Here is an 18,977-nt window from a genome sequence, read left to right on the forward strand (position 1 = left end):
TTTGGCTTGCGACAATGTAAAGAATATTCCCTGATGCACATAAGGAAGAAGGCTCATGATTTGGGGCGGCCTGAATTGTTTGACTATCCTGAGGGCCTGACTAGTTGTGATAAGAAATGGGTTAAGGATAATTTTTTAGGAATCCAGGGGACCAGGAGGGAGGAGGAGGCCTTGGGGAAAAAATCGATCAGGGATTTCATCATGTTAAAGATGTGGGTAGGTCCTGAGCGCTATCTCTTAGAGATAAAGGATGTGAGGGAAAGGTCTCTTATAGCCCGATTCCGTTTGGGGATCATCAGAAGTAATCTGTTTCCCGTTAGGTCAGTATGGGGACAAATGTATTAGACCCTGCCCCTGTGATGGGGTGTCCCAACAGACCTTGTCCCAATTTACATTGTTTTGTGTTTTTTATGCACCATTTAGAACTCAATTTGTATTACCTCTCCTAAGGCCCAAGGGTTTCGTGCAATATCGTCCTGATTTTATGTGGTTGCAAATGGCCTCAGATGTATTGGTGTGGAAGGGCCTGGGATCATTCCTGAAGGGAGCTATTACTTGGCGTAATAAGGTTGAGTTTTTAGAATGAATTTTTCTATTTTATTGCTTTCTATGAATGAGGTTTTATATGTTTATATTCTTGATGGGTGTTTTTATTATAAATGGTTTTATTGCTATTTTTAACAAATGTATTGGTGATTTGTTGTAATGGGTGAATTTTTTCATACCGAATAAGTTATTATTATTACACGCCTGCCCCTGGTTTTGTTCATGATGATTTGATCCTTCAAGGAAATGCTTTGTTGCGTCAAAAGGAACTTCTCGTATCCCAATGGACACACAAATTAGAGAGGAATTACAGGAAAATTGACTGGTTTGTGCTTCATTTTGGTATGTTGAAAGTTGTCCCCTAATCACTTTGAACCACTCACAACCTTTGTTCCATGCTGATCACTCTGGTCTAATCACCTTTGATGTTTTTTTGTTTTTTGTTGCTAGAATATGCTTCTAATACTTAATGGGAACTATTACCATTTCTAAACTGATTAAATAGTAATAACAAGCTGCTGCCCTCTAACTCAGTGCAGCAGTATGGCTCATTGCTGAGGGCTATACTAGTAGATAACTGACTGCTGGAGTTCTTGGCCTGGGATGCAGGTCAGGGGCTTTAACAGTGGGCAATAGCCCAATGTAGAAGAACTGTAATGCTGCTAGAACATTTCTTGCTCTTACAACAAAGCTCTAAATTGGACCGGGGAAGCAGAAAAACAGTAACTGGAATGTTGGGGCAGAACGTTTACACCAACCATTATGGCACCCTGTCCCTTCACTGGGTTCAAAGCCGCTCCCCATCATTCCACACACGTTGTCTATGTCACGCTTGCTATAAAATTGTTGCCTTAGCAGCAACCATCAACTAGGACTGATCCAACTGCCTATCTGTTCTCTTCCTGTGGATGAGTAAGTGTATTTCACATATTCAAAAGGCATTCCAATATCCTGTCCAGAATCAAATACGTCATTTAAGAATCTAGTCCAAAAACATTCTTAACTGTTACTGAACTACAATAAATCCAGGAATTCGAATGCAACCAGGTTATGAGATCAATGTATTGTGGTGCAAATAGTGTAAAAAGGTGCACCCTGTGCTGCTGCGTTTCCTGTTTCTAAATTTATTCTGAATATATAAACTATTTGTAATTGATTGGTTCGCTTCTAAGTTCTTTTTAAGTTTTTAAAGCTTTCATTGGAACAATTATTGAAATTCTAGATAAGCATGGTGCAGCTGATTCACCAATTTTGTTTTAAGTTATACAGGTGGTTAAGTGAATGCAAATAAGATGGTTGCTTTATGAATTTTCGCCCAGAGCTTGTTCTTTCTATTTTAATCAGTGTGTATCCTGATCCCATTTGTTATACTAGAGGAAGTGACTAAGTAGCACTGTTCTGTTGTTTGTTCCGCCAGTAATGATTTCCTATGCTCCCTAAAGCCATGAAGCTGAAAGTTGGTGCGCCTCGCTGTAACATTCTGTGATTTTTCTTGGTTTGGTGATAAACCTCTTACTAGTGAGACAAGAAAATGAGTGCTTAAAAGAAAAATTAAAACGGTGAAAGAAAAGTAGAACTGTTGGCTAAGAGAAATAATGTTTACAGGAAAGAAACTGTATACAAAAATCTAATATTTGCAGTTTTCCTAGTTTTAAATGAAGGAAAACGCTCCAATAGGGATGACCAAAGGAGGCATAGCGAACATGGTTGGTTCTCTTCGGACGTGTTGGAAAAAAACATTTAGCAAGCTTTGGGTATAATACCAACTTTAGCTTGATGTCTGGCCACAAGCATTAGTACTCAAGTAAAAGGAAGCACCACATTTAGATTTCTGACTATCAGGGCTTTTAATCTTTTTTAATTTTTTTTATTTAGTTTTTTAAGGTCTGGCTTAATGTAAAATACCCCACTATTCTTTGAGCATTGATAACCACTGTCTCCTCTACCACTTATAAACTTAACTCCGATTTATCTACACATACTTAACAGAGCAGTGAATGTCCAGACCTAGATTAGCTCCTCATTTGTCATTATACCACAGATTATGACCAATACCTTAAAACTTAATGGCTTTTCCAAATATTTGCTTAATCCACCGGCCTCCCAATCTTACCAGTCTTTTCTAGTTACTTGCCCACCACCCCGCTGCTAGACCAGACATCTACAAATCTCCTTCAGATCATACTCGACACAGATTTGATTATTGATCAGCACATCTCTCAAACAGCTTTGCTTAGTGGCTGCTTATTATTCTTTTCATGTCCTACAGCAACATTTTGTAGTAGTATGGACTACCATTAACTCCTGTCTCAACCGTGCCATCTTGTTCTACTTGGCCATCAAGTCTTCGCACTCTTTTTTTTGGCAATAGCACAGTCCCATTGATAACTGGATATATGATACCCATAGCTTTGACCTTGAAGTTAGTGTATCCCTTTGTCACTAAAATCTCAGTGTCCTTCAAGGCGCACGCTCACAAGATAAATGCATTTATGGAAGAACGCAAGGATGCCAGGTAAGATTGCCAGAGGTAGCGGCTCAAAACCATGGTATGCCATTTTGGTACCTCTGCACTCCTCATGGTGACTCTTTGCCTGCATCCTTTGAATTCCCAAAAGTAGTTCAAACAAGACTAGATGCTGTGAGAAATTCATGCTATATATCAAGCATTAATATTGAAAAAAGAATGTACTTTTCTTTCACATGATGACCAAACAAGCATCACCAGAAAGCTATTTAGCCTGTTGTACAGATCTGTTATATTTGGATCGTGTCAACAATTGGATTATTAACCCCTAATAGCAATGGCATAAGCAGCAGGTAAGCCCCAGTGTGGTCCATGCTAAGTACAGGTAGTAATAACAGTTTTAAAGTAAACTACACAACAACATTCACAATCCAATATAGGACAATGAAGAAAACTGATAACCTGTTTTGAGCTCACTGCCCTTTTGCTTAAGGGCTTATTGGTGGTATGCATTTATAAAGTTGTAAGGTAAACTACATAGAAAAGCCAAGTACCATGAAAATATATCCATGGGTGGTAGACCAGGACCTAGGTAAAATTTCATGCTGACTGCAATGGAGTTGAGGTTGGATATACTTCGTGAGTTGTCCTTGTCAAAGTTTTTACCTGAAAACCTAGCCTCCACTGGAAGGAAAGCTTTTTCTAGTCAGTTGTGCAGCCTGTAGCTACTCATGGCAGGTCTCCTGCATGGCCTAGTCCTGTTTAGCCAACTAGCACCACCTTGAGGCAGAAGTCCTTCTGCTTTTTGCATACCTGAAGCAAGGAAACCGGTCATTAACCAATTCATGTCCCTGGATCCCAGCGGGATTTAGGAGTCCTTGGTGAGCCATCTTTTTTCAGCACAAGTCAGAAATCGGGATACTTCTTCTAGCAGGACTTTATTCAGATGGAGCTTTTCCAGGAATGTTGAGGGAGGGGACTTGGGGGGGGGGGGGGGGGGAGGAGGAGGGGCTAGATTTATTCTTTGCACTAGTCAGTGATTTGAGAAAAGTGATCATCCAATCTCAACTATTTTCTTTGTTCCACTACCTCCTCTTGCAGCACTTTCTCTTTACTTCACTGTAAAATTACCCAGGATCCCCTGTGTCAACATGGCAGGTTCCAGCTCCCACTGGGCAGGTCTGTCTTCAGCTTATTGGCCACTCCTCCACCTGACGGGGACAAAACTAATTTTCCTTTCTAGTGTGGCTGGAGCCTGTCTAGGAGGATCCCAAGAATGAATAGGAGAATCTCTTCCTGACATTTCCAAATCAGAAGGTAGTGCTAAAGCTGCCCTTTCTTACTGTCAACTATTCATGTCCACTCCCAGATAGTTCATCATGCTAAATGTTGAGCAATTGACAACTGTCGGGCCTTTCCTGGGACCAGAGGCAAGTAATTGCCTTCAAAGCTGTACTTGTTAACTCTCCCATTCAAGGATCTGTATTACAGCTATGGAAGTATGCTGGTCAGAAATGGTTTTCCCTCCAACTGTGACTACAGGCTGGCTGGCTGAGAGTCGTTGGAATGAAGAGAGGAAGTCTTATTTGGAATCTCAGTCAAAAGGAGTTATAAAGCAGCCCTTTGTTCTGCCAACCGCTTCTGTCCACTCCCATATAGATAACTGCTGCTATGTGGTCCACAGTTGGCGCCCATTCCCCTTACCTGGGCTTGGAGACAGGGTGTTTTCTGAGCTGGGTTTAATTCTCCCAGCCAAGGATCTGTATTCTAGCACTTAGGTGTGGGGAGTGACATAGCTGGTTTAAAGTTAGTGTTGCCACAGGCACCCTGAATTAAATTTTTACGAAGTTCTTTTTCTGCTTAAATTGTCAGAAGTCCTTTTACACCACTAAGTTGGGTTTTAAAAACTGGACAGGAAACAACTTTGGAGTACTTTTCTAGACCCTTCATAAGCTGTGGTGGAAAATGAATATTTTAATCCCACCTAGGCCTATAAGGGGGTAAAAATCTAACCATCCTACTCATGAAATAACTTGGCTTTTACATCACTGTGAGGGAACACTAACCTTATACTGTAGTGACACATTTTTAGGTTGTGCGCGCAAGCCCTCTGACGTGTTGTAATCTATCTGTGGGCTTTTAACCACGCCCCTCACTATCACTCTTTCATGGGCTTGCCTTACACAAATCCTTTATCATTGGTAAATGCTTTACGTTTGTCCCTCCTTTGGGTGATTTTGTTACTGCCTTGGCCATCGACCCGGTTACTTGGATAAGTGCACGTTTGGCGTTCTGTTTGACTATGAGCAAACTTTTTTCCTTTTGTGTCTCTCCTTCACACTCACGCTCATGGTGGCTGTGGCGCTTTGAATCGGCTTACTTATGTCAACTGTTTTACTTTATTTTTTCATTTTATGTGGCAAGAAAAGTCCAGTTAGGAATTACAACACTAATAGCTCTAACTCGAGCAAATGCGAGACCCATTGCATTGGAAATGCTTGTTATATATTTGCACCCTGTCTTGTGGATTGCAAGGCATTCTTAAAGGGTGACTTAGCAACATAACAATAGGTTTTTGCTTCCAGGTATTAAAACTGCAGTCTGGGTCGTGCACAGTGGTGCTCCTGGCAGAAATATAATTGTGTCACACATATGGGTGCTGTCGCTGCCCACATTTGATATTTAACATCATAGGCTATAGACCTAATTCACAATGGACGTGTAGGGAGGTTAAATAGGCCAAATAGTGAGTTCCATTGTACAGCATGTTTTAGACCCAAGTACCGGCTCTTATTACTGTTTAGCAGTGTAATGTGCACACAGTCTTAAAGCTAACAAAATAGTGTCCTGAAAAAAGTGGGTGGATTTAATACAATCAGTGCATCTAGAAATACGTTATTAGGCAAAGCAAATCTTCAGGGTCTTGCGCATAATATCTTGTGTTTTTCAGCTTGTAGTTTTGAACCATGCATCCACTCTAGGAGTCTGTGTTTGAATTAATGGCCAGAGGTTCGAATCCTATTGGGTCAAGATAGCCCTTTATCCTTTTGAAGTCTGTAAAATGAGTTCTATTGAGTACAGTAACAGTGAACCTCTTAATTTCAGTGGCAAGTGAGTGAAGGCAAGCTTTGCAACTACACATTGTTATTGAAGTTAGTCAGGGCATCAGAAGTTTGGCACATGAGCCTTAAATGCATGTACAATCAACTACTATATTTTACTATAAATTGTACATGAATTTATAAATACTACTTTATTTGACTGGAATGGCCATTTTGCTGCAGACCAGTAAAGATAATAGGTCTGTGGTTTTATGTGCATACTAGCAATGCAAGTTTATTTTTAAAGAAACAACTACTTCTTGGCACATAGGCCTCAAAATATTCAATAAACTGCTGCATGGGCCAACTTGCCATAATTTTCAACTACTGTATTTTTCGAGTAAATGTAGAGAGGGTGGTGAGTGGCTATTATTGGGTCCATTCTCTCAGAAATCCCTATTAAAACACTAGTGATTTATCTTTTTATTTGGTAGTCTGCAAGAAATGTACCTCACAAAGTACTTTTTTCTAGAACAGGCCTCTAAGAGCATCCTCAAATGTCACGTCATTTCCTAAGATGCCATCCATCTCAAAGATAACATGGAATCGCTTCCTGTGCGGTTTAAACCTTAAAATGTCTTTGCAATAAAATCTATCTATCTACAGGTGCTTGTTGTACTCCTCCAACCAAAACAGACGTGTGGCGCGCTTAACATGATGCACTCTTTAAAGGAGATGGATATACTTGCTTTGCAATCAAGGGCCCAGGTTATTCATCGTGCTTACTAATGAACGTCCACTCCGCGTTTACCTGCTTTGCCATCAGAGGAAAAAGCAAATTTGCCTTACTGAGTTTTCATACACCCATTCCTTTATTCTAGAAGTGGCATTACTGATTGTTAGCAAGCCTTACACATCACGTCACTTTCTAATAAGAACGGTTTCTACTTTGCTTGGGATTCCTTTTTAAATGAGGCATACTACATTCAGTATTTCAAAGCGGAGTAAGGCAAAAACAGTCACTAGTATAAGAAAGTTTAAGTTTTATGTTTGATATTTATAGAAATGAGTACTTGGAGCGAAAAAATACCTTGTAATGAGTCTTATTTTTTTGAGTGTTTTGTCGTTGGTATTAGGGACCCTTGAAATGTGCTGTTTAAAGATAGCATCTAGTTTATTACACGAACAAGAATACTATACTAAATAAACCATGCACAAATGGACAAAAAACAAAATCAAACTGGTAAATATCAAACCGTACAACAAATTACAGATGGAAATCAAGCAGCAAGAGTAGAGATCATTATGGGATACAGATTAGCTGGTAGAGCATTCAAGTATGGGTAGTTAGTGAATGATACTTATTGCATGTTGAACATCACTCAAATTCAATAAATACCCTATTTTTGTTTGATACCTTTTGACCCTAAGTAGTTGACCCCTTGGGTTGACATAGAAATAGTCTTAAACGCAAGGGAGCCTTCCGAAAATGTACTTCTTGAATCTGCACTGCATTTCCTGAGCGTGGTGGAGTCCAAACCAGATGGTCCTCGCAGCACAGTGTGCATGAGAGGTTTCAGGACGCCTACCTCTCTGAGATATAAGTTGGCCAGGAGTGTGAAGGCCACTACAGTTCATTACTGCAACCTTTACAGGGAATATAATGCTTAAAACGTCAGGGAGGCTGCTGCTATCTTCAGATAGATCACTTCATTCTCAATGTGAAGACTGCATTGTGGAGGCATGCAATTCTTTTGCTTTTGGATGTATTGATATTGTTTTCATTGACATGTTTGGAAGTGAACAAGAAGTGGTGAGAATGTTTTTGACAGTCCACAATTTGTCACCTCCCATGTGAATCCGGGGCTCTTAACCAGAATCGGGCATATATGATGCACTGTATAACTGATTTCAGAAAGGGTTAGGCCAAGTTAATCACACTTTTTAGCATGTAGTGGTCTTTTGCATCTGGGTCCATTCAGGCACTTTTTCGTTGCCATCTACACTTCGTCTTGAACCAGGTCTCTTTCTAGAATATGAAGTTCCCCAGCTGCTTTGCACTTGAAAAGTGCATCTGAAATCCACAGAACCTCTTCAAAGCAGTCAATAGTCAGAGTTGACAATCAAAATAATTGGTGATGAGTTAGTTAAGTAAAGTGTACTCCAAACATGGTGCGGTAAAGAACCCATTATTTTCTAGTAGTCTTGTGCCTTGAAGAGCCTGAAGCAATGGTGAGCACTCATGGATCGGCTGTAATAAATTTGTGCCAGCTAAGACTCACCAGCATGGCAACAGTTAATTTAAGGGCTCTGAAATAAAACAGTGCGACTTTCAGCTGTAATCTATTTTGATTTCTTTGTGTTTGAGAGGATGCCCTCACCGTGTTAATCTGATGGTCCTGATGTTTACCCATTCCTCTTAAATTGTTTAGTGTTTATTAGGTACGACATGCCTATGTAGGTACATAGACTCTTAAATAACTGCACGCGAGGCCACTCATCTATACTTTAAAAGATGCGTCCAATGCATAATATCAATCTTTGGCCTTTTATAGCACAACATTTTTCCATAGCGAAAGAATAGGTAAAATCCTTTGATGTATCCAACCCCTTCATTGCAACCCATGCCAAGACTGTACTTCTGCAACGCTATGTAAGAATTTTTTTTAATTGAAGTGCGCATGCACCTTATATTTTGTTACTTAAGGATGACAAATATTGATTAATCCTCATATTGTACAGCGCATGCATAGGTGTAATTTTGACTGGTCTGAACCTCTCATTAAGCTAAATGCAAATCAAACCTTTTAATGCACAGCTAAAAGCAAAATTAGCTTTAACCAAGATAAGATGTATAATACAGCCCAAATCAACAGTCATTTGAAAATAACTTATAATAATAATGTGAACTACACATGGTCATGAAGGACTAACCAGGCAGGACCAACCCGGTATAGGTCGTGGTATAATATATTGTGTAAGCAAGCTTGAGAAGCATGGTGTTACTTAAATATTCTGTAGTGTGTATTTGATCAGGTAGCAGCGACTTCTTACACATCTGCTGCTGGAAATGTGAAACCTCTGCCGAAGATATTATTTTTGGGTTCCATCAGCTGCCGAAATCCTGTGATCCAGATGGCTAAATCTGCTTGTCTCAGCTAAGGCAAATAAACCTATTTTGGACTTAAAAATATTTTTGACTGCCTTCAAATCAATTTTCTGGGTCTCTCACACACATCACGTCTCTTGTGTATCTGTTCAAGTTGCATTAGCTGCCTTACTATGAATATATTCTTTTCAGTACCTAGACATATGTTGTATGCCGTTTAGCAGGATGAGTTGCCTTGAGCTTTCCTACATCTGAAATCTAAGCTTTCGAATACTTTCCCCTTGTAGTCCATTCAACTTCTTGATAATCCAAATACTTCTTCTAGTTCAGCCATTCTAACCATATTTGTATTATTGTGAGTTGGCACACTTCTTCAATTCTGATTGCTCTCCTAAGCCAGGATTCACTTCAGTATTGCTGTCACACTGTCACAAGATTTATTCATTTTAACATTGTGTATTACAAGCATGTTAACTGAGTAGTTGGAGCATCAGTGGTTTAGAGTAGTGTAAATATTGCATTCTGGAGCCACACACCCCTTCCATCTGCATCAAACCTTCTCTCTTCCCTCTGTGGACGGTCCTCTGCCCTTTTCCAGTGTTACTCCCACCACCATTCTCTTTATCAGTGGAGAAGTGTGGCTCAATGGTTAGAGCGGCAGACCCTGAAGCAGAAATCTGGCCCGGGACCAGGGTTCAATTCCCGCCTCAGCAGGTCTTGGGCTCAATTTGCTCTGACCTGATAATTCTCGCATCGGTGCCTAATCTAATTCATGGGTCCCACTCTGTAACTCTGGGCAATAGCTTGCTTAATCTCCACAACGGCCCCAACAGCGCTGGGATGCCTGGCTTCACCTTGGAGGTTGCCCAGGAGTGGGCACCTCACAGGGAAAAGCCAGGAGGGGGTTCCACAGCGGTATGCGTACAGCGCCTTGAGACCCTAACTGGTGAGTGGTGTGCTATACAAGTACGAAGTTTACAGTTTACAGTTTATCACTATGCAGAGGTAAAGGTGGTGAAACTACTGTTCAGGAGCACTGAGATTAGAATGATACATGATGGAAACTAGAAGTATTAATTAGTGCACCAAAGCTCTGTCAAGGAACGAGGAATGTGATGATATGGATGGAATGGAGCAACTGTTGCAAAGTCCCTCAGCATAGTACATCTAGCAACTCTTAATACCTGAAATCTTAAATGTTTACTCTGCCTCCACTACCTTAAGTTCTCTCTGATTTTTTATGATGTACTGCAATCTGTAACTAACATGCTTTAGTGCATCAGGGCATTGATTGACTTATCTTCTCACTGAAGACAACTTTCTCAGGACAGGCAAGAGCAAACTATGCCCAGTTAGACCTACACCAGACCTTGAAGACCTTGTCATCAACAGCCCATCACCCATCTACTCTTGGCAAGGTCATCAGAAAAGCAGTTTGCATAACTTTAAAATCATATCAGCACCAACTACCTCAACAGCTATCTGTCTGGCTTCTGATAACACTGTAGAATGGAGACAGCTACCTTACAAATTATAGATGATAACCTCCTGACCACAAATAGAGGACCTCTTACAGTCAACCATCACACTTTCATCCACACACTAAAGTCTTAAGTGGGATTCACTAATTTTCCTTCTACTTATCTAACTGATGCCAGATCATTGACATTGGCACCTCCATGCCTCATAAGATACTGATTACCTATGTAGTTTCTCAAGGGTTCCATCTTGTCCCCGATCACGTTCAACCTCTAAACAAGAACCCCTTTGCACTTCTATTTAATGATAACCGTATAAAAATGCACCAATATGCTGATAACATGCAGATCTATTTGGAAGACTCCTCCGCTCTTGACATCTAGTTCATCAAGCCCTGCTTTCAGCTCATCCAACTCTCAATCCCCAGGACCTACCTGTAGCTTAACTTCACCTAGTGGGAATTCCTGATTGTTGAACCTGGCTCTTTTTGCGGGGTTATCCCCAAACGTTTGCCTTCTTCCTGCTATCTTTCTGACCTGTTTTTGTTGGCTTTAGGACTCTGGGCACTTTAGCACTGGTTATCAGTGGTAAAGTGCATCTGCTCTTTGTCTAAAATGTATTGGTGATTGGTTTCTCCATGATTTAGATATCTGATTTACTAGTAAGTCCTTCATATAGTGCATGGTATGTGCCATGGGACTGTAAATCAAATTCTACTAGAGGTCCTTCAGCATGGATTGTGACACCCACATATGTAGCCTTGTAAATATGGCTTGGGCCTGCCACTGCAGCTCCTGAGTGCAGTTGTAAACTGTCGACCTGTCAAGTGCACCCACTTGCCAGGAGCAAACCTTTACTTTTATTACCTGTAAGTCACCCCTAAGGTAGACCCAAGGCAGCCTCATGGGCAGGATGCAGTGTATTTAAAATGTAGGACATGCACTAGTGTGTTTTACATTTCCTGATAGTGAAATACTGCTAATAATGTTTTTTACAATTACAAGACCTATCTCGGCCATAGGGTAACATGGGGATTGCCTTGAAATATCTTTTAAGTGAAATTTCCCCATTGGAGCTGATAGAGATATTGAGTTTTTGGTCCAGTTGGTTTTTGAACTGAGTTTAGAGATGCCACTTTTAGAAAGTGGGCATTTTCTTGTTTAATTATTCTGTGACTCGGCCTGTCTGCTGAATACATGCCTGGGTCAGGAGGACATTGGGCTGTTTGTGCATTTAGTATAGACAGTCGCACAAAGGGAGCTGAGTTGTGCCCTGCATATCCTGATGACCAATCACCAGGCAAATGATTCTTCCTGAGCTAGAGTGGTGGGATGAGCGTACGCTTGCACCTCAAAGGGGCTGTTCCTGTCCTCACACAAAGCAGTCTCCAACCCCCTTGAGTGTTTGGGGCTAGGGCAGGGTCATGTGCACTACAAAGACTTATTTGAAGTTTACCTACTTAAGAGACAGAAATAAGGGTAAGTGCTGGACCTCTGACACCACATATAATCCTTCTGGACTGGGGAAATTCTGCGAAGAGCTAGATGCTGTAGGAGGAACTGCCACTCTGCCTGTTTTGTTGTGCTGGCCCGCTGATTGGAGCTCCTGTCCTGGGAGAGAAAGGACTTGACTTGGTTTTCTATATCCTTCTTCCAAAGGTTCTCCAAGGGCTTAGACTGAGCTTGCCTCCTGTTAAGAAGTCTCTGAGACATTAAAGAATTCACCTGCCAGTGCCGGGGCTCTCTTGTTGAGAGTCCTGACTTGCCAAGTGGTGCCAAATCTAGTTCCTGGGCCCTTGGGAGTGGGTTCTGGTTCGACAAGGAGAAACTAATGCATCGATTTCCAGAATGACTTTGGAACAGACACTACTCACTGACCCACCCCCCCTTGCTGCTGCCTGCACTGAAGCTGTGGTCCCCCCCTGAGTGCACCTGCTGTGATCTACAATGCAGGTATGACACCCCTACAGTGCCTCCAAAGTCCTGGCACAGGCTGAGTCTAGAGTGCCATCTCAGACATTCATCTGTGGCACCCAACTCTGCCACAGCATCTGTGGCCCCATGGCGTGATTGCAACAGTTCAAAGATGATGCCTTGTGTCTTGACCTGCTGGATTCATCAACCACCACCTTGTCATAAGGAACCGCCGCCTTGCCTCCAGTGCCACATCACCTCCTCTGCAACCATAAGGGACTGACACCTCTCCTGCCTAGCAGTAAGGAACCAATGCCTCACCTCCCTGGTGGCAGTAAGGAACGGACACCGCACTAGCTCCAGCAAGGCCTTACCTCCCCGAATCCATGCAACATCTTTCTTTCCTCATTGTTTTCCAAGGTACTCTAACTGGGGTCTATATGACTCTGTAGCTGACTACATTCCCTTGCGGTTGGCGCTGGACTGTTGGAAGTGACTGTTAAGTTGTTGTGATAGCCCAAGTTGGAGCTATTGTGTTTCTGAGCTCAATACTATATTTAAACTTTGGAAAAATTATATCTTGTGTATGTTGGATTTGTGGTGTTTTGGACTTGTTTTACTCAAATAATATGGGCTATTTTTCTAAACTGGTGTGATGTACTTTTGTGGTGTTTTCACTGTTACAGTGTGTGTGTGCGCGCTTGTGTACTTGTGTACACAAATACTTTACACATTGCCTCTGAAATAAGCATAACTGCTTGAGCCAAGCTACCAAGGGGGAGAGCAGGGTGTATCTTAGCTTTGGGACTCTCTTGCCCTGATCAGACGGAGGGTCCCTAATGGACAAGGTGCAGGTCATTGCCAACTGGAGACCCCATTTCTAACCCTGATATTCACCACACAAAAAAACAAGCAACAACCAGTCTAAACTTGGCTTTAAAAAACGAACTTGGATGGATTCAAACCTACACATTTGGATCCTCCAGGAACACAGACCTCACCCTCAAGTACCAGATCACCACAAACAAAAAAGGCATGGTGCTTTCCATCAGAACTGCTCTTATTCTTCTCCACTTTAGGAAAACGCTGAAGAGACACTTAAAGGTAGACTGTATTTTGAGGCAGCAACAGTCTACCTTCGTGTTTAGCAACCAACAGCTGCAATCGCACATTAACTACTCTCTGCTTCGACCTTGTACAACGTGTCAATACCCCATACATTCATAGTATGCAGTGCACAATAACTCTTAACAAACCAGTGGAACATTCATTGATTTCTGCATTCTTAATGTTTCCTAATCACTTGCCCCTGGTAGGATTCGTGGATTATAACTTGTAGGTAAAAAAAGGGAAGGGCCATAAGTTTTTAGATTAAAAGAAAAACGGGTCTACCCACTTACCTGTTAATATCTAGGTTGGATTCAGAGCGTGTGCCATCACTTGAAAATACAAGTTAATGTTCTAATTTAGCAGGTAAAATTGTTTGGTTGGCTAATGCGCCTGTTGCTGAGTTGTAACCAGCTGCTTAGAAGTGTACGCTCTGGCAGGTTGACAAGTCTTTGTTGAAAGTTGATGAAATATGGAGTCTTGGCTTGTGTTCTGTATAGTGCTTTAGAAAGCAAGGTTTGTTTGTGTATCCATAAGTGCTGACAAATAACATCATGTGGGAAGTCGCTCAGATCAGTACATAAACATGCATCATTTCCTCTTCCCTGTCTGTACAGCAACCACTCGAAAGGAAAGATAGTCAAAACAGTTCCCACCACAGTGTAACCAGCCACCGCAGCGCGCACACGGCTTCCCCTCTCCACAGCACTGCGGTGCTCCCCGACTACCCGGCCAGCGAGGCGCCAGCACTGGACCAAGGGGACAGCTCTGGTCCAAAAAAGCCCGACCCGTTCCAAATCTGGGCTCATTCCAGGAGCATGTTTGAAAGTCGACGTGAGTATTGTGCATTTTACCTACCACGAGTTTTGCTGCAGGTCTCTTAAGATTGTCCTAGTTGCATTGTTGTGTTGAAGACTCGCTAATGCGAGTATGTCAAGCGGGTTGATGTTTAAAACAATGGCCTCTGGGAGAAAATGCAAGCATCAGCAAATCGTGCGTGCTGGTTTCTCTCGTGAAATAATGCAAGCTTTCGTTGCCTGCACTACATTTTTCATAGCACGATCTACATGGTTACAGGTAACGCGAAGAGACTTCCATTTCTGTGGTCGTGTCCTCTATGGAAGCCGAGGTCTGGCATTGTATGCGCCGTTGTTCGTTTTAAACACTGTGTCTATTGCTTTGCAGTTTGGACCGGGGACAGGCTGCATTGTCGGCTGCAAGCGAGAATCCGGTGTGCCGCGCCTGCAAATGAGCCTTAACCCTCCCCCCCCCCCCCTCTCCGCTTCAGAGAGCTCTCATTTGTGCCTCTGTTTGCAGTCTCGTTTAAGCGGTCGGGCAGCACCACCTAGGCTGGCAGCGGTGGGAGCACTGCGCACGGTGTGCTGGGGTGGGAGTGTGGGGAGGGGGTGGAAAGGGGTAGCCCCATGTTTTGCCAGATCTGCAAAAACCAAGACAATGATAGCGTAAAAAATGAATATATCGGCAGCATAATACATAATGGGGGCACTCTGCTGGCATATCCCACTGGACCCGAATGTAGAGGGTTCTAAATATTTGTATATTTATTTGGTGCAGTATTGTTGAGGGATGTCTTAAATAATGTAACCGATCCTAAATAATGCAGGAAAAAGGGAATGCTTCACGGTTTCTGGATGTTTGTAAAATAAGCACTTTCGAGCAATTAGGAAGGTTGATCACCTATTTAAGATGCAAATACGCTTTTGCAACGATTAAGATTCTATTTTCTGTAATTCCCTATAGTCGAGGCTATCAGAATTATGGGGCAGCCTTCGGGTAAGCTATGCAGCATTGTTAATAACATTTTATAGCAGGAAAAGGCAAATTATGCTGCAGGTTTTGAAGCAGTATTTCACACTTTTGTCATTTGTATTCATTCATGTTACCACTGTATGGACGAATGTTTCACCTTGATAGTATCAGTTTAACACCTATATTCAGCAACTGAAATGTACCCGGTTTTCTTTTCTTTTTTTTATTGTCATGTTCAAACAGATCACATTTACACTTTGCGGGAGCACACAAGGTCGCATTTTTGTAACGTCTGATTCGTTTCAGCTAGAAACAACTTTTTTTGTTCAAATCTGCAAATCATGCAGGTGATAAATTTATTGGGTAAAGTATGGCACAGCTATAATTTTTAAGAAAATGCCACAGTTGCAAAATCGCATAAATCCAGTAGCCTTGTGTCAAATCCACAATATACCAAAAGGACAGAATACTTGCTTTGATAAAACAGATGCAGATTTCTTTTTGTTTTTGTGTGGCATGGGTCAATTTTCGATTGAAAAATAGCTTTTTAAATTTGTTTTTGGCTATGACCCTAACTAGAAATAATACGCTCTTATAATGCAAAACTTCCAGACCCCGCCCCCACGTATGACTGTATCAGAGCAGATACAATTACAAAGGAAAAACACCAGATGTTTTCCCCCGCCCCCTCCAACACCACCCAATTTGGGCTTTAAGGGCAGTCTGATTTTGACTCTAGATGAGGATTCTTATGAGGTAGAAAGGGAGAGAGGAGTCACTGGAAGATGTAGGAACTAAGGATGGTTTTACTTGGAGAAGTGAAGCTATGCATGGCCTTTAGTCAACAAGTGGTAAAGCAATGTAAGTTAAGCTAGACATGCAGGTTATTCAGAAACCGTTTTCCTGAGACTAAGCTATATTAGGAAATTGACTAAAGTTTGCAGACGGGGGAAAAACATTGTTATCCTCCCAAAGATTTTTGTTCACACATAGGAAATTCGTAGATGTTAGGCACAGTGGAATGTTGATAATGCTGACATTCCTATAGTATAAGGATTTTGTGTGTGAAGGATTGTTTCACCACATAGATGCCCGTGGACCCACCTTCTACATGCGAGCCTGGTCTACTCCATAACCAAGTTTAGAGGTAAATAGTTATTAGATTAGTAATAAATGGTTCCTTTCTTTCTTTTAGGATTAGTTGTGCTAAGATTGGTTTCTTGATCTCAAGCATTTACTATTAGTGTTTTGAACTGGGATACATGAATTGACGTTTAATAGAGAAGATGCAACATGTTGTTGAGAGTGGTGTCTATTGGTGGGATGAATTGGATAGAAAATCTGAGAGATGGATGAGGCAGTTGTGATTTCTTTATAGAGAATCACAGAACGTACACATAACAAATGTTGTCAATTCACAACACCAACATAAGGATGATGAAGCCACAAAATACCAATGCGTTATTTGGAAAACCACTACATCATAGCATATCTGAAATCTGGCATTAAAGTTTATTTGATAAATCACAATTTTGCCACTCAATTTATTTATTCCATGATTTGGAACTCCAAAGAGGTCCACATGCAAAAAAACGTACACATGCCAATAAAATAATATAAATACAGTTCCTTATTAAATTAAGTTCTTACAGTTACTTTCTCTAAAATCATAAAAAGAAAGTCCTCCCCTCCCACTCTTTGCCATATACCTCATCTATGGCAGCTTGAGTACTATGGTTAAAAAAAAACAGACTCCAAAATAAATCATTCTTATTCACTTCCCCGATGATCTCATGAGAATATCCAGATTAAAATCACAGTTGAACAATCACAGTATGTCCCTGGTACCAGAAGCCAGAGATCCAACATAGGCATGCTACCCTCTAACCAATCACTTGTTTATACAAAACGCATTTAAAATGAACAAATCCTTATAAGAGCCCTCCTTCCAGGTAAGTCGAGGGAGTCGTCCAGCACTGACCCAGCATTGCTATATTGAGTCAGCGCTGGCAAACCCCCCCACACTCACCAATCGAGAGGGATTTAAAATAGGTTTAAAAAGGATTTAAAGAAATTAAAAATCCTAATACAGAACATTTCATTTGCCGCTTTATATAAAGCGTTCAGGGCCTCCCCAGCTGATTGAATATGTAGTCGCAAAAAGAAGGGTTTCAGCCATTTTCTCTGAATTGTTAAAGCAGACAAATAAAGCATGCTTAATATTCTGTACCCCCCCTTTCCCCCTTTGGCACAGGTCACAGATAATCGTGGCTCCATCCCATTTGGAGATTAATTCCCTGAGTGGCACTCTATCTAATCTAAGATGAAAAGGTACCTCACTCCATGCGGGAGATTCCATACAAGATAGAGCTGAGCATATTTGAGGGTCACAGTTTACTTTCTCAAGGTTCCTCTTTAGGAGGCAAGGCTCCAGATCCATTAAAAAAAAAAAAAAAACTTTAGACCATGTCATCTCCTTCAGGATTGTTTTTTAAGAGTAGTATGCAGTACCGTTGTTGAAAGATCCGGCTCCAGCTCTAACAGCTGAACAGCCCGAGTATAATTTCTGAAAAACCTGGAATTTCCTCTCCGACTATTGAAGATTTCTATAAAAGCCAGGTTTCTCAGAGTTCGTTACTCACTAGATGCTAGAGAGTGGGCCCTCCGGACCACCGCCGCAAGGCCCTGGACAAAGAGATTCCTAATTCCAAATTCTAGCCTTAAAGCGGGAAATGGGGTCGAGGTATTACATGAGGCGAAATGTCTTAAAATTGGCCTTTCTATTTTATCGAGGAAGTCCCATTTTAAGATTTTGATACATTCTATTGCATACAAGAGGGTGGCTGGAATCTTTGCTTGGTAGGCTGTGAGTAAATGGAGAAAGTGGCGCCAGCCACCTGCATTATAGAAGGCCACTAAACCTTGCGCTTGAGGTAGGGCCTTGCTGATATTATTCTGGATATGATCTTGATCACAGAGAGCCGGATAGAATTTTACCTAAAAGCAGTGAGTTCACCTGTTCTAGCTTATGTTGCCTAAGAGACCAAGATAAATTAGCTTTTTTTCCCCAACTTTTTTCTCCATGAATCATACTACTTGAGATTTAAGTGTATTAATTTTCAAGTGGTGTAAATCGGCCTCATCTCTTAAGTGTGGTGATGGCACTTGAATATCAGATGCGGCGGTGTGACTCTGAAGTTGCTAAAGCGTAGTCTCGCTCTGTTTCTTCGAAGGTGATATTAATTAGCACTGAAGAGGTGTGTTGTACATTCACGCATTTCTATTTCCCCTTCCAAATCCAAGGAAATGTATGTGGAAATATATTAACATTTCTCCCAGAAAAGGAGATAAATTGGACATACAGATTGTAGGAAAGTCCTTTTTTTTTGCCTGATCACCCCCACTCTTTCTGGATAGGTACTGGTGGTTACTGACTCTTGGCTGTGCCCTGGGTACTGCTTACCAGTCCCAGGGCCAGTGCTCTGTGTAAAATGGATATGCAAATTAGGCTAATTATAATTGGCTAAGTTAACCTACCTATAAGT

General features: G+C 41.5%; 1 protein-coding gene across 22 annotated transcripts in view; it reads left to right on the top strand.

Annotated features, from left to right (window-relative positions):
* MAGI1 (membrane associated guanylate kinase, WW and PDZ domain containing 1) overlaps positions 1-18,977 on the top strand; it is a 1,074,483-nt gene that overhangs the window by 970,151 nt on the left and 85,355 nt on the right. For all 22 annotated transcript variants that reach the window (XM_069206485.1, XM_069206495.1, XM_069206490.1 and 19 more), the window contains one exon: positions 14,280-14,496. In XM_069206485.1, coding sequence (XP_069062586.1) covers positions 14,280-14,496 — 217 coding nt within the window. The remainder of the gene's footprint in view (positions 1-14,279; positions 14,497-18,977) is intronic.

Source organism: Pleurodeles waltl, chromosome 9 (genome assembly GCF_031143425.1).
Source record: "Pleurodeles waltl isolate 20211129_DDA chromosome 9, aPleWal1.hap1.20221129, whole genome shotgun sequence".
Classification (NCBI taxonomy): Eukaryota; Metazoa; Chordata; class Amphibia; order Caudata; family Salamandridae; genus Pleurodeles; species Pleurodeles waltl.